At 45.5% G+C, this 16,658-nt stretch overlaps 1 protein-coding gene across 1 annotated transcript in view; it reads right to left on the minus strand.

The window, feature by feature from the left end:
- Positions 1-1,938: 1,938 nt before the first annotated feature.
- slc2a15a (solute carrier family 2 member 15a) overlaps positions 1,939-16,658 on the minus strand; it is a 30,424-nt gene continuing 15,704 nt past the window's right edge. The window contains exons 5-12 of the mRNA XM_086122749.1: positions 15,492-15,637; positions 14,737-14,869; positions 12,166-12,353; positions 11,921-12,031; positions 11,741-11,842; positions 6,269-6,344; positions 3,377-3,504; positions 1,939-2,582 (exon numbers count right to left, since the gene is read on the minus strand). Coding sequence (XP_085978875.1) covers positions 2,328-2,582; positions 3,377-3,504; positions 6,269-6,344; positions 11,741-11,842; positions 11,921-12,031; positions 12,166-12,353; positions 14,737-14,869; positions 15,492-15,637 — 1,139 coding nt within the window. The 3' untranslated portion in view covers positions 1,939-2,327. The remainder of the gene's footprint in view (positions 2,583-3,376; positions 3,505-6,268; positions 6,345-11,740; positions 11,843-11,920; positions 12,032-12,165; positions 12,354-14,736; positions 14,870-15,491; positions 15,638-16,658) is intronic.

Here is a 16,658-nt window from a genome sequence, read left to right on the forward strand (position 1 = left end):
GCGATTTACGTTCATATTTGTTTTTGAATTTTGAAAACGTTTTTGGTTTCTGGACTTGTCCTGTTTTTTGGGTTGTTGTTTTTTTTTTGGTTTCCGGCGTCTGTTGCTGTACTACTTTGTCGGTGTTGCATGTTTATAAGTTTGTCAACTCTTATTTGTGTCTGTTTGTGGAATCCGATTCTGTTCCAGAGAACTCCTGACAGACTAATCCGACCAGGGTTTCCTTTGACTCATATAAGAATATTAAAGTTCTGTCCAACCAAGTACGACTAGTGGAACAGCAGGAGCATTTACCTTTTAAAAACCATGCCTTTGTTTTTAGCCATCCTACTCTTCTCTCACGGTCTACAGATCTCCCCAGCTCTCCACATCTTTTATTCGAGTTTTTAGGGTTCTTATTGATTTTACATTCCACTTATAAGAGAATTTCAATAACTGGTGAATCTAATATGCACATTGACGACATCTTGGACCCACTGTGCAGAAAAATTTCAAACCTTTTAAACCGTTTGGATTTTAAACAGCATGCCTTGCATCTGACTCACAACCGAGGACACACCCTGGACCCGATGATAACTTACTGCCTGATGATAACCTACGGCCTGTCCTTTATTGTTGACCTGACTGTGTCAGACTATTACTATGGATATTTTAACATCAACCGTTTTAATCATCAAGAGGCCCCGGTGAGAAAAGTGAGGAAACATGAGCAAAATTCAGAGGTGGCTGCAAATTTTATGGAGATTTTAAAGGGCATTCCTGCTGACATTTGACCTACGCCCTGTGATTTTATTGTTGATCATTTTAACAGGAATTTAAAATCAACATTAGATTCAGTAGCTCCACTTTTAGCCAAAATTATAAAAAAATAAAGACTGTACTCCCGTGGAGAAATGATGTTATGAAGAGGTCAAACAGACAATGCAGTAGAAAAAGGAAACTCACAATTCACTATGAGATTATGTGAACAACTCAAATGCTCCAATAAAACAGTCAAACAGGCAAAAACATCCTATATTTCAAATCTCATCAAAGTTAATGAACACAACTCCAGATTTCTTTCCTCCACCTTTGATCTTTTAACCAGCTCCCATTTTAAAAAGTCCCCCCAGATACTCTCTGTGAGGACTTTGCAGACCACTTCAGAATTAAAACCAATGACATGAGACCCTGTCTTTTAGCTCATCAAAATATATGAAGCTGGACAGTCATTTTTTCCGACGGAAACACTGGAAGGTTTTGCTCTGGTTGATGCAAGGACACTTGGTCGAGTTTTCTCCCTGGTAAATCCGACACCCTGTCCTTTAGATCCAATCCCCTCAATCACTTTTAAAAACATTTTTTGGATTCTTTGAGGAACAGATTTTAAATACAGTCAATTGCTCCCTTGAGACATGTGTCTTCTCCGCCATGTGAGGAAAAATCCTCATATGGTTTCTCTGTACCTTGCCATGTCTTTTGTAACATAGTTTATCAAGTTATGTGTGGGCATGTGTGTATGCATGAGTGCAGGCATGCGAGTGGGGAAAAATATCTGTGTATGCATTGTCCCCTCATATATTGTATTTTGGCATGTGTTCGTTGCACAGAACTTTGAGTCGCATTTTTATGTATGAAAAGTGCGATCTAAATACAATTTGATTGATTAAAGTTCCTCTCCAACTTCATTCCCCAAACACTTTGAGGGCTGAAGCCAACTAGCTCGGTGCTAATTGGCAGCACAGGCTTTTAGCCTATCTCGTGCACTCTGCTCTTGAAACAGGGAACAGGGTGACTACAGTACATTGGCAGCAGTGGTGGTTTGTTTAGGGTAATTTTATACACGGATACATCTGCTACAACGCAACTGGAATTTCTGAACCACAGGGCCGGCCAAATAAAGGTTGAACAAAATAAGAAGCGCTGTTAAAAACATCTTGCTTGTCCACAGCTTCAAGATATCAGTACATGTATTTTAATATACTATCAATTACATATTTCCCAAAGTAGCTCATAAAATGCTCTGCAGTATGATTGCTAAAAAGACATGTCAAATAACACACATTCAATACTGGAATCCCAATAACGGCAGTTTATGTTATGTGTACCATATATGCAGTATTTAATAAATGGATTAATTTGTGTTTCTGTACTTGGATTGCACACACCCAATATCACACAAGCAGTTGGTTGTTCCAGTTAAGCAACATTTTTAGGTTCAGCCCTATGCATAGTGTACAGTCAGTTTTTAAAAAACAAACCATATGCTTGATATCATATTTTCTCAACAAACATTAAAACCATTTGACAACAGTTTTCTGGAGTCTGAGTACAAATTCAAACTATTGTTAAGCTACGAAGGAAGAGCTCTCAAACTCCAGTGAATGATGTTCTAGACCTCCATAGCCATTCATCTTCTTCAGCTTCAGCTGTTCCAGTAGAAGAAGGGACTGGGTCTCTACAACAGGCTGCTTCTTGGAGAACAATCGACTTATCTCCATGAATGTCTTATTTTTGGTCTCAGGTATGACTGCGTAGACATAGACGGCCACAGACAGACAAATGCTGGCAAAGACCAAGTAGCAGTAAGACCCAGCTGACATCTAGGGGTTGGATGAAATAGAAAACTGAATATGAGGGCTCACAATGGTTGCAAACAACTAAACATGGTTTTGCAAATGTATGCTGTGGTAGGGTCAAAGACAACAGATGTAAATGTTGTGGCTTGTAAAATGACGGCAATTCAGGAGAGTAAAACCTGTGCTTATCTTGTTACGAATAATATCAAATTGACACGTCTGCAGACCCTATGACCCGATGCGCCACCCCCTTAAACTGCAAGTGTGTGTGTGATTGCAAATTTGGACACAAGTGTGTTGGAGCCAACCAGCAAATGATTTGCAGCTGCTTGTTCCTAAGCCGGTCTTTGACTCCACCACATTGCCAGATGGAGAACCCTTTTTGTCCAGTTTAAGTTCAGTCTTTTAGAGAATTACACTTTCATGCTGACTATTTGTTTTGTCCTGTCTGCCTTCACAAGCTGCAGTGGTCACTCGTATCTGCACCTGTGCTCGTACTTCTTACGGCGTGTGTAAGGCGTGTGCAAGGTATGAGAATGGCAAGAAACGCCCATTCCAAAGTATCATCTGTGTCAGTGTTTTTGTGAAGAGAGCTACATCCACACTCACACTGATGGGCAATTTAGTCCTCTATTGAGAATTCCACTTCCATTATTAAAAAATATATACGGTACATATGGTTCCTTGTGGTATAAAAGTCGACAGATCAGATCAGAGAGTGTCCTTTGTCTTCTGTATGTATTTTTATAAATGTTTTTCAATCAAATGTTTTTTTGTTTTTTTTACGTTAGCTTTTCTACATTAGTTCAGCGTTTCACCTGTAAGAAGGGGAAGACAAAGCCCACAGTGAAATTGGAAAGCCAGTTGAGAGATCCTCCCACAATGTAGGCTGCAGGGCGGTGGGACTGTTTAAACAACTCAGCAGTGACCAAGAAAGGGACTCCCGCTACAAGAAGCAAACACATGCATTGGAAGTCACATTTTCCATTCTCAATATCAATAAAACATTGACAAAATGTACAAAAATGTGAAATATTTGAAATGAACAAATCAAATATTAAAAAATAAATACATTCAACGATCCAACTAATTTTGCTTTGACTTCCTGATGGACTCCCTCTCCAGATCCCTCGAATAGGCCTTACTGCCTCAATACCTGAGGTATGCTCGAACTTCAAATTCATTTAAATGAGGACTGAAAACATTGTTGACCGCAGCATTCTTGTGAGTTTATCTTTTATTCTCGTTTTAATCCCCATTTGCACGTCTTTTAATTTTCTAGACTGATGCTTGGTTTTAATCATTTTGATCAAATTATTTTCAATGATATTTGCAATCCCTGCGACCCTGGTGAGGATAAAGCGGTTCAGAAAATGGATGGAGTTTTGCAATGTCTTAATATTTTGGCTACTGTTCTGGACTGGTTTCATGTTTTCTGTGAAACACTAAGAATTGTCTTGTACATGAAATGCCCATTACATATAAACTGGCCTTGGCTTGCCTTACCAGCAAGGCTGAGGAGTGTGCTCCTTTTGGAGTTAGAACACACCCTGCGGTCCCATCCTTCAAGAGTCCCCGGGACCATGCCCCAAGAATTTTTTTAACCACCCTTGCAAACGCAACTCCTCAAAATCTCCTACCTCTTGTGAGGATAAGCGGATTCGAAAATGGATGGATGTATTTTTCATTGCAGTCAATCACAACTCTGATTTCTTATTGAAAATTAAAGGAACGTGTTAATTAGGTGCGTTCACAAATACCGGCCCCTCCATGAGCCGTCACCTTACCGTAGTGGAGGGTTTTTTGTCTCCCAATGATCTAGGAACTAAGTTGTCTGGTGCTTTACGGCCCTGGCAGGGTCACCAATGGCAACCAGGTCCCAGTTGAGGGACCAGACAAAGCACGACTCAAAATACCCCTTATATGGACCTTTGTTTCCCTTGCCTGGACACAGGTCACCGGGGCCCCCCTCTGGAGTCTGGCCTGTGGGTGAGGCTCGCTGGCCAGCGCCTGGTGGCCAAGCCTACACCCATGGGCCCACCCTTTTCAGAGTCCTTGGAGGGTGTGCTGGAGAGTGGGAGTGGGCTCTCCTGGGGACACCCTTGTTCTACTGGGGGAGTTCATTGCTCACGTGGTCAATGACAGTGAGACCTGGAAGGGCGTGATTGGGAGGAACGGCCCCCGATCAGAACTCAAGTGGTGTTTTGTTGTTGACGAAGAAGTTCTATAAGGCCTTTGTGGCCTGTGGGACTCCAGGGGCAAATGATGGTCAACATGTCGGGGGCTTCCTGTTGCGTCATAACTGTGGCCAAGTTTGATAAGTTAAAAATCCAAGTTAAAATCAAAATTTCATCTGAAGTTGAAGCACTCACAGAAGCAATTCTGTTCTTTTGGATCAACATCATCACTCCATATAAAAGGGATTTTCAGAGCTAATTTGAAAGCAGCTAAAGGATCAGAAATCCATTGTCATTCATTTTCTAATCCGCTTATCCTCACGAGGGTCACGGGTGTGCTGGCGCCTATTCTTCGGGCAGTCGATGGAGTCTCCCCTAAACTGGTTGCCAGCCAACTGCAATGCACACATAGATGGACAACCGTTTGCGCTAACACTCAAACCTAAGGACAATTAGGAGTGCTCCATTAACCTAACCTGCCTTGCCTGTTTTTGGAATGTCGGAGGAAACCTGAGTACCCGGAGAAAACCTACACAGGCACGGGGAGAACATGCAAACTGCACAGGAAGGCCAGAGCCGGAATCAAACCCACAATCTCTGTACTCTGAGGCTGACGTTCTAACCAGTCAACCTCCTATAGTGTGGGAGGGCCAACTCATGTCAGGGGCTCAAGGACAACCCTTGGTCCACCGGAATGCTCAGCATAGTGGAGCATGGTCTGGTAAATTTCCAAAACACACTGAAGGAGGCTTGCACTTGCACAAAAATGTGCTGGTTTTCACACCTATTTACGAAAATAGAGCCCATAGCGTGGCCTTTTTTGGGCGGGATGGGGGGGAGCATTGCAGCATCCACCATTAGTCACTCCTCTGCCACTATATGAGAAGTGCGCACCTTTGTTTGCATCAGTAGCTATCTGGCACATTTGTGGGTTACTTAGTTATAATTGGCCATATTTCTACTACTACAGCAGGGAGCTAGCTAATCATCTATGCCTGCACATGAAAATGCATTTTAGGTGGATGCCGCAATTTGCAGACCAGCTTGTTGTCTATATTTCAACGTGAGCACGGATGCATTTTTGTGTTATTCGCACCTACTACCTTGATATTGTAGCAATTGGCAAGACAAGCAATTTCCATCGATTTTGGTTCCTATCGCTTTGTTTGTAGTGTGGCTGTGTTGTCTTTAAAAGAATAATAGAGTAAAGGAACAAAGGAACATTCCAAATGAAAGGGAAGACGGGATAAAGCCAATGCAACTAATTTAATCTGAATACCTGTAATGTGTTTACACAGCAATGCATGTTTTGGATGGTGATCAAATGACAGATCAAGTTGATAAGATATCCTTTATTTGTCCCATACTGGGGAAATTTACATGATGAGAGAATCTGCATAACCGAATAAGCATGCACATGTGCAGCGTTTCCCTTCTTTTGCACATGGGAAAATATGGCAACGTCAACAATGGGAAATGTTTTTTTTTTCCGCTGACAACTTTCCAATCAACATGTAGTGAAGAGCAACTTGCCTGGGCCGATACAGAATCCAGCGATGATGCCGACGACACAACAGACACTCACATAACGCATTAAAGATAAATGAGTCTGGAGGAAGAAAAAATGGACAAAGTATAACATGACAAAATAGGGAAAACATTGCAATACATCAAACATTTTCTGTTCCTTCTCCTTGAAGTGTGGCCTTCAATAATAAAATACGAATGTACCACTGACACTATGCAAATTTACAACTTCTGGTATGAATGAGTACTTCTGCACTATTGCTCATTTTTATCTCATCAGGACTTCCTGTGCTTTGTCCATTTGTGAGGTTCCTTCTAGTTCCTCATTTGTTCTCTCCAAGATCCCCGCTAATCTATTTAAATACCTGTCAATACCTAAACAAGTTGATCGATCGCAGCAAATGAAGATTAACATGGAGACGTTGACTACCGTCAAGGCAAGGGCCCTCAATGGACACTTGCTTCTCAGAATCACCCAGAAGACTGATAATTCCTCTTATCCTCTCTGGTAATCATTGAGAGGTAGTCAGCTTTTATGTTTTGAACTGTTTACAAGTTCCTTTGATGCTAGGAATGCCTTGAAGGCTCTAAATATTTTGCAGAACCGTTTTGCAAATCAATTGCTTAATTTGAGGAGCAACTTTCTATTTGTGTAGCAGTTTTATTTCTCATCTCATCCTCCATCTAATTCTCTTCAGCTTTTCTGAGGTCGGGTCGCGAGGGGAGCAGCTTCAGCAGGGAAGTCCAGACTTCCCTCTACCAAGCCTCATGGCCTTCTGCCAGTGGAGAAGCGTCCAGGAGGAATTCTAATAAGATGCCCAAGCCACCTTATCTGGCTCCTCTCAATGTGAAGGAGCTGTAGCTTGGCTCTGAGCCCCTTCAGGATGACTGAACTTCTCACCTTATCTCTAAGGGAGAACCCAGACACCCTTCGGAGGAAAAACATTTTGACCGCTTGTATGCTCGAGTTTTTCCCTTGGCGAACGCCGAAGCTGCATTCCGTTTGGCCAGCCAGTACCCCATCAGCAACCTCTGGATTCCCATTGGCCAAAAATCCGCAATAGTTTCCACCAGCGGGTTCAGGGCCACCATGAGAGGAGCCAACCACCTTAAAGCCATAGCTTCAATCAGCCATGTCAACAATGGAGGTGCCCAACATGGTCCTCTTGGACTCAATGTCCCTTGCTTCTCCCGGGACATGGGTGAAGGTCTGCTGGAGGTGGATGTTGAAACTCTTTCTGACAGGGGATTCTGCCAGACATTCCCAGCAAACCCTCACCATATGTTGGGGCTGTCATGTCACATCTTCCCCCACCATTTGAGCCAACACAACACCAGCTGATGATCAGTTGACAGCTCCGCCACTTTCTTCACCCAAGTGTACAAAACACATGGCTGCAAATCCGATGACAACCATAAAGTCGATGATCATATGGAGGCCTAAGGTTTACTGGTGCCAAGTGCACATATTGGCACCTTAATGTTTGATCACAGTGTTTGTTATCGACAATATGTGAAAAGCACAGAAATCCAGGAACAAAACACCGCTCGGTTTCAAATTGCAGTTCTTCCCAATCACGCCCCTTCCAGGTCTCACTGGCATTGCCCACGTGAGCAATGAACTCCCCCAGTAGAACAAGGGAGTCCCCAGGGAGAGCACCCTCCAGCATACTCTCCAAGGACTTAAAAAATGGTGGGTACTCTGAAGTGCTGTTTGGTGCATAGAAGTAAACAGTTTGGACCACCCCACCCGAAGACGGAAGGCCAAGAGACTGCCACATTTTATGAGTTTCAAGTTATTTCCAAGACAAGTGTGAACTATAGGTGAGGGACCAGACAAAGCATGGCTCACAAACCCCTTATGAAGAACAAAATAAATGGAATCCAGTTTCCCTTGCCCGGACGTGGGTCACCGGGGCCCCCCTCTGGAGCCAGGCCTGGGGGTGCGGCTCGTTGGCGAGCGCCTGGTGGCTGGGCCTGCACCCATGGGGCCCGGCCGGGCTCAGCCCGAAGAGGCAACGTGGGTCCTCCTTCTCATGGGCTCACCACCCATGGGAGGGGCCAAAGGGGTCAGGTGCAGTGTGAGCTGGGCGGCAGCCAAAGGCGGGGACCCTGGCGGTCCGATCCTCGGCTGCAGAAGCTAGCTCTAGGGACATGGAATGTCACCTCTCTTGCAGGGAAGGAGCTGGTGTGTGAAGTAGAAAAGTTCCGACTGGATATAGTCAGACTTACCTCCACACATAGCCTGGGTTCTGGTACCAGTTCTCTCGAGAGGGGTTGGACTCTCTTCCACTCTGGACTTGCCCACAGTGAGAGGCGCAGAGCAGGTGTGGGCATACTCATTGCCCCCCGGCTCAGTGCCTGTACATTGGGGTAGACGAGAGGGTTGCCTCCCTCCGCCTTCGGGTGGGGGGGATGGGTCCTGACTGTTGTTTGTGCGTACGCACCCAACAGCAGTTCAGCGTACCAACCCTTTTTGGAGACCTTGGAGGGTGTGCTGGAGAGTACTCCTGCTGGGGACACCCTTGTTCTGCTGGGGGACTTCAATGCTCACATGGGCAACGACAGTGAGACCTGGAGGCCCCCCCGATCAGAACTCAAGTGGTGTTTCGTTATTGGACTTCTGTGCTCGTCACGGATTGTCCATAACGAACACCTTGTTCAAACATAAGGGTGTCCATATGTGCACTTGGCACCAGGACACTCTTGACCGCAGTTCAATGATTGACTTTGTGGTTGTATCATCGGATTTGCGGCCGCATGTTTTGGACACTCAGGTGAAGAGAGAGGCGCAGCTGTCAACTGATCACCACCTGGTGGTGAGTAGGCTCCGATGGTGGGAGAAGATGCCGGTCCGACCTGGCATACCCAAACGTATTGTGAGGGTTTGTTGGGAGCGTCTGGGACTCAGCCAGGGGGAATCCCCTGTCAGAAGGAGGTGGGAGTTGAAACCACCTCCGACAGGTCTTTTCCCATGTCCCGGGGGAGGCGGGGGACATTGAGTCTGAGTGGACCATGTTCCATGCCTCTATTGTTGAGGCGGCCAATCTGAGTTGTGGCCGTAAGGTTGTTGGTGCTTGTCGTGGCGGCAACCCCCGTACTCGCTGGTGGACGCCAGCAGTAAGGGATGCCGTCAAGCTGAAGAAGGAGTCCTATCGGGCCTTTATGGCCTGTGGGACCCCACAGGCAGCTGACGGGTATCGACTGGCCAAGCGGAATGCAGCTTCGGTGGTCGCCGAGGCAAAAACTCGGGCGGGGGAAGAGTTCGGTGAGGCCATGGAAGCCGACTTCCGGACGGCTTCGAGGAAATTCTGGCCCACCATCAGATGTCTCAGGAGGGGGAACCAGTGCACCACTAACACTGTGTACAGTGGGGATGGGGCGCTGTTGACCTCGACTCGGAACGTTGTGAGCCGGTGGGCGGAGTACTTCGAAGACCTCCTCAACTCCACCAGCACGCCTTCTTTGGAGGAAGCAGAGTCTGAGGACCCTGAGGTGGGCTCTCCTATCTCTGTGGTTGAAGTCACCGATGTAGTTAAAAAGCTCCTCGGTGGCAAGGCCCCAGGGGTGGATGAGATCCGCCCGGAGTTCCTCAAGGCTCTGGATGTTGTGGGGCTGTCCTAGTTGACACCCCTCTGCAACATCGCGTGGTCATTGGGGAGAGTGCCTCTGGATTGGCAGACCGGGGTGGTGGTCCCTCTTTTTAAAAAGGGGGACCGGAGGGTGTGTTCCAACTACAGAGGGATCACACTCCTCAGCCTCCCTGGTAAGGTCTATTCAGGGGTGCTAGAGAGGAGGGTCCATCAGGAAGTCGAGCCTCAGATTGAGGAGGAACAGTGTGGTTTTCGTCCCAGCCGTGGAACTGTGGACCAGCTCTACACCCTGAGCAGGGTCCTTGAGGGTACGTGGGAACTCGCCCAACCAGTCTACATGTGTTTTGTGGACTTGGAGAAGGCGTTTGACCGTGTCCCTCGGGGAGTTCTGTGGGAGGTGCTTCGTGGGTACGGGGTACCGAACCCCCTGATACGGGCTGTTCGGTCCCTATACTGCCGATGTCAGAGTTTGGTTCGCATTGCCGGCAATAAGTCGGAATCGTTTCCAGTGAGGGTAGGACTCAGCCAAGGCTGCCCTTTGTTGCCGATTCTGTTCATAACCTTTATGCACAGAATTTCTAGGCGCAGCCGAAGCATTGAGGGCGTTCGTTTTGGTGGCCTCAGTATTGCATCTCTGCTTTTTGCAGATGATGTGGTACTGTTGGCTCCTTCAAGCAGGGCTCTCCAACTCTCACTGGAGCGTTTCGCAGCCGAGTGTGAAGTGGTTGGGATGAAAATCAGCACCTCCAAATCTGAAACCATGGTCCTCAGTCGGAAAAGGGTGGAGTGCCCCCTCCGGGTTGGGGAGGAGATCTTGCCCCAAGTGGAGGAGTTTAAGTATCTTGAGGTCTTGTTCATGGGTGAGGGCAGGAGGGAGCAAGAGATCGACAGGCGGATCGGTGCAGCGTCTGCTGTGATGCGGACGTTGTATCGGTCTGTCGTCGTAAAGAAGGAGCTCAGCCAAAGGGTGAAGCTCTCAATTTACCAGTCGATCTACGTTCCAACCCTCATCTATGGTCACGAGCTATGGGTCGTGACCGAAAGAACGAGATCACGGATACAAGCGGCCGAAATGAATTTTCTCCGCAGGGTGTCCGGGCTTTCCCTTAGAGATAAGGTGAGAAGCTCGGTCGTCCGGGAGCGGCTCAGAGTGGAGCCGCTTCTCCTCCACATCGAGAGGAGCCAGATGAGGTGGCTTGGGCATCTGATTCGGATGCCTCCTGAACGCCTCCCTGGTGAGGTGTTCCGGGCATGTCCCACCGGGAGGAGACCCCGAGGTCGACCCAGGACACGCTGGAGAGACTATGTCACCCAGCTGGCCTGGGAACGCCTCGGGATCCCCCGGGGAGAGCTGGAAGAAGTAGCTAGGGAGAGGGAAGTCTGGGCTTCCCTGCTAAAGTTGCTGCCCCCGCGACCCGTCCCCGGATAAGCGGTAGAAGATGGATGGATGGATGGTGTGTACTATATCCACATCGTTATCTACATAGAAAGTTCTAAAAATGGAAATATCGAAATGTAAATTCATCCATCCATCGTATCTATGTTCTAATCCACTTATTTTCACAAGGGTCACTGGAACCTAAGCTAGCTGTCTTCGGGCAGCCAGCCAATTGCAGGGCACACTGAAACGAACAACCATCTGTGCTCACACTCACACCAAAGGACAATTTAGAGTTTTCCATCAACCTGCCACTGCACAGGAAGGCCAGAGTCGGAATCGAAAACTGCACGTCTGCACTGTGAGGCCGACATGCTAACCAGTCGACCACCGGACTGCCAAAAACACAAATTTTCAGAATTGTAATCTACAGATTCATAGTCTGGACCAACAAACATTCATCAGTATCAGTTTGACCTATTTAGCAAAGGAAACAAACACGCTCACCTGTAAAATTAGGGTGAATGTTATGCCAGCACTGCAGATGCCCATTATGGTGAAGCCTCCAACCATAAGCGGCCGCCTCCCCAGCTTCTCTATGGTGAAACACTGCAGGAGAACATGTTTGTGGAAAACATACTTTTTCAATGAATTCAATGTTTTGATTGCATACACATGTAAGCATACCCCAATGAGTCCAGCAATGATCTCTATTACTCCTGTGCCTGCTGTAGTGTACGGGATCTCTGGTGTCGGGATCCCTGCGTTCTTAAATATGTCATTGGTGTAGAACCAGATCTATGAGGGAAAAATATGGTTTGTATGAATGTATTTGTTAGCATATACTGTGTGTGTATATATATATATATATATATATATATATATATATATATATATAGTGTATATAACACACACACACACAAACCCCTTACAGCATCAATTCCAGAGAGCTGCATCCCGATGTTGATGACCACCACACTGAGGACCTGCCAGCGAACTGTGTCATCAAGGAGCAGATTCCACACTGACAGTGTCTCCAGTGATGACAAGGAACGCTGCTCTTCTTGCATCTCCTCAATCTCAGCCTGGATGTTACAATTGGCTCTGTACCACTTCAGAGCTAGGGAAAGGCAAACTGGGCATCATAAAACAATACCACAAATAGCACAAATTATTCTGGAAGTTCAGTACAGATCCCAAAGTAAAATTTAAGCTGAACAGGTGCCATATGTGCTTGGCAAGTGGTGACAGACGTGTCACATGGCCTTATCATACTAAAGGCGATGACAGCCTCCAAGCGGCATCACTTTGTCTTTCTCCTGTGTGTGTGTGTCTATGCGTGTGTATGTGGAGGAGGGGTAGTGCTTAATTGTCCAGGTGGGCATTCCATCAATACTGAAGGAAGGTCCATCACTAACGGGTTTGCTGACAAATGACAGGAAACTTCAAAAAAATGGCTGTACTAAACACCAATGGAAACCTGTTATCATCCGTTACCGCAAACTCAGTCTGTCATTGACAGACTTTCGTTTTGCTGACAACTGACAGAAGTGCGCCGTCTTTGTTCATGGGGCTGACTACACTGGGGTCGCTTCAGGCGAAGCGGAGGAGTGGGTCGTCCTTGTCCTCCAACAGGAAACATCACTAATCAATTGTGGTTGTACTGGCTGCTAAATCTCGGTTCCCATTCTTCAAGCCTGCTCCTTTTTTACGTTTAAACCTATTGATAAAATGTAGGCTAAATGCTCAAAACAAAATGTTTCCCACAATGCCAAAGAGTATTGTATTGAGATGGCGCATGGGCAAGCAAAAAATGTTCCAATTATTGCAATAGGTTTTAAAATAAAGTAAACCTTGTTTCTTAATATTTTTTATGTCCATGGTGCATGATTTCCGTTCAGCATTTTCGCATATTGACATGCGGATGTTTTTAAAATTTAGACAACATTTTGTCAATCCATTCAAACGTATTTTGCAAACTCGTTCAAATACGTTTCCAAAGTACATCCCACAGACCGCAAAAACATTGTCCCATTTTGCCCAAGTGTGGTTAAAGTAACAATAACAGAGTGACAGGCTGATGCTGACGGACTGGCAGCCCAACTGCTGACGAATAACAGACCGGTGAAATTTCTTGTGGCGCCCACCACCAGTAAACCCTTTGTAAACCTTTTTTTTCTTTTTTTACTAACTTAAAATAGCAGTGATGAACTCTAATTTTGCGATGATTGACGCATGGTTAAAATAACGATGATGGATTGACGATGACAGATGGGTGGGCGGGCCACGAGTGAATGATGAATGACGGACCGGCAACATTAACTGGCACCCTTCTCATTTAGTGTTAATGGGCCCCTTCTGACTCAGTATTTTTATTACTTCCTCCATTGTCCGACTGCACAAACAAAACATTTGAATGAGAAAAACTTCATTCGGAATTCAGATCTATCAAAATATTATGTATGTGCACAGGGAGGAGAGCGAGGACTTTTTATGCAGTTTTCAGCTTGTGTTAGTCAACCTGGCTGTGGTGGTGGCATCGGGTTTTGGCATCTTTCCAACGCATCAGCAGCACGGTCAATCAGCTCTATTCCATCGTTCTAGATTTACTTGGCGATGAAAGTAATGTAGATGTCAACATCTAAGTTAGATCTTAGATCAACAAGTCAGTCTTTTGAACAGCTCTTTTGTGGTAAACATCCATCCATCCGTTCATTTTCTAATTCGCTTATCCTCACAAGGGTTGCAGGCGGGCTGGAGCCTATCCCACCTGACTTTGGGCAGTAGGCAGGCAATCGCAGAGCACACATAGACGAACAACCATTCGTGCACACAATCTCACTTTGGAGTGTTCCATTACCTGTCTTTGGAATGCGAGAGTGCCCGGAGTACCCAGAGAAAACCCATGTAGGCACAGGGAGAACATGCAAATTCAGCACAGGGAGGCTTTTTAGAGACAATTTGGTATGGTATTTGTTAACATTGAAGCAACCTGGTTTAAAAATATATTGTCCAATTGTAATTATAATAATTTCAAGAAAATCGTGGGAATACTGTTGTCAAAGTCGATGACACATCCAGCTAGAGCAGGGGTGCCCAAACTTTTCGGATCGAAGATCTACTTTTCGATCAACTAACCTCCCGGGATCTACCCTTACCGGCACGCGCGCACGCGCACACACATCCACACACGCACACACACACACATGATGAGAAACAGCCTGAAACTGAGGCATGTGACGCACTTTTGCAGCCTGTTAACTATCGTAGCTCACACGTACCGTTTTAAAGTGCTTCCCTGGACCCTCCTAGATTCCTATTCTTTGCCCGTGCCCTCGGTGAATTGTACACGAAGCAAACTCTGAATGAGAATAATGACGATAAAAGATAGAGCGCAACAGCTCTGATCACAAGCTGCAATTGCAGACTGCTGAGCGCTAACAACTTCCGGTGACCCATCAGCATGTTCTTTTTTTTATGGCAAAAATATGTGTCCCACTGACCTGTGATGGTGGCATGGACATTGTGCTTCTCAATCAGCAAGTATCTGGGGCTCTCTGGGAACCATGGCAACAGCATCAACTGGACAAATGTAGGCACCACCACCACAGACAGAAATAGAGGCCAGTGTTCTTCCTGTAATATAATATCAATAGTACACATATTCAACAACAATTACGCTATGAAGTAACATTAATGACAGAACACATAAACACATCCTGGGATGCCCACTGTCAACATCCCAAGCTGCACTTACAACAATGATTAGTTGTCATTTATTATTACCCCACAGACATCGTGTGTGTTTTACCAAGCTGTAACGCATTGGGCCGTCATCTTGTTACAATTCTGTTTAGAGAGCACCTATTTCAATTCTGCTTTAAGGCAAGGATGAAACCAAATGACCGGCCTGCACAGAAGATCTGTTTTTAGATTGGCTTTATGACCTATACCATGCAATGGACTGTGTATGTTTGCCAGCTTTGTGCACATGCTGAGATACTTAGTCACCATGCATGTTTTCTGGTACGCCCATAGACAGACACAAGGGCGCGTCCACAAAGGGTTGCAAATTTCCCATTAAAACAGGAATGTCTACAGGTTCAGGCTTTTACTCTGTAGAAAACCATATCAGGTAGCAAATTCTTATTTAAAGGCAGAGTGATGCCACCATCCCTGCAATGCACCCCTCTTGAACCATACATGTCACACATGCCAAAATTCATCACTAACCAGGAGTTATGGTTTTAAAGCGTACCTTTCCTAACAGTTCTTGCAGTCCAAGAATTTGAGCAGCAAAGACTCCAGTGCCAATAAAGATACTTGGCACCAGACCCAGAAAGCCCCTGAGGTTCTTTGGTGCGATCTCACCGAGGTACATTGGAACAACACTTAGAGAGATTCCTGTAGTAAAAAGAAAGACACATGACATCATGAAAGACCTGATCGAAATTACATGGAAAATCCCTGTTCGATATTAAAATCACCTACACAGAACCTTTAACTCAAGAACCTACTGAAAGATTTACAGCAGTGGTCCCCAAACGTTTTCCTGTGAGGGCCACATAACTTTTCGCTTCTCTGATGGGGGGGCCAGGGTCAGTTTGTAACAGCAAAAGTGTGACTGCAAGAGTACCTAGACGTAAAAATGTATTGTTTGCCAGAAACCCACACAAAATCAAATAACTTTTTTGATACACTCGCGGTATTAAAGACGTCTTTCTTGTCGGGACACACCACCTCTGCGACAGCATTCATGCATTTCTTGACAAATTCTCCTTACCGCTGCTTGCTATCAGTTGAGCAAACCGAAAGCTAGCCCAAACAGATGGCTGGTTCAGCTGAGCTTGGCGTACAAATGTATTTTGCTGAGCTAACGTTCCTCTTTTTAGCGTTGACAGTTTGTCTGCTCTCATTTGCCCATGCAAAAAATCGTACTTGTTGTTGTGACGGGATTCATAGCATCTCCGCAGATTGTATTCTTTGAATACCGCCACCGACAGATGAGACAGACAATCTTTTCTTTGCATTGAAAAAAAAATTGTTTCTCCATTTTGGGTTAAATTCCTTGTATTCTGAATATTTTTTTTCTCTTACCTCACCTTGTTGCCATGATTACGTTCTCTTTGATAGGGACGGGTTTAGGATTTTTTTTTCTGGGGTTGCCAGATAACGGCACAGACCGCAGAAGGATGGAACAAATGTCACGTTATACTGTATGTGTTTATGAAATTGTTACTAGCTAATAGTTAATCATGAAAATAGTTCATAACTAAGGAATATTTTATTGCAAAAGCCAAATTTTATGGTAAAATACAAATATACATAGATGAAAAATAAATCAAAAGTCTCTCTGGTATTGTTCAGGGGGGCCGGACCAAATGTGGAGGCGGGCCGTAGTTTGGTGACCTCTGATTTACAGTGT

This window comes from Hippocampus guttulatus, chromosome 10 (assembly GCF_054856545.1).
Source record: "Hippocampus guttulatus isolate MCC_2025c chromosome 10, RoL_Hgut_1.0, whole genome shotgun sequence".
NCBI lineage: Eukaryota > Metazoa > Chordata > Actinopteri > Syngnathiformes > Syngnathidae > Hippocampus > Hippocampus guttulatus.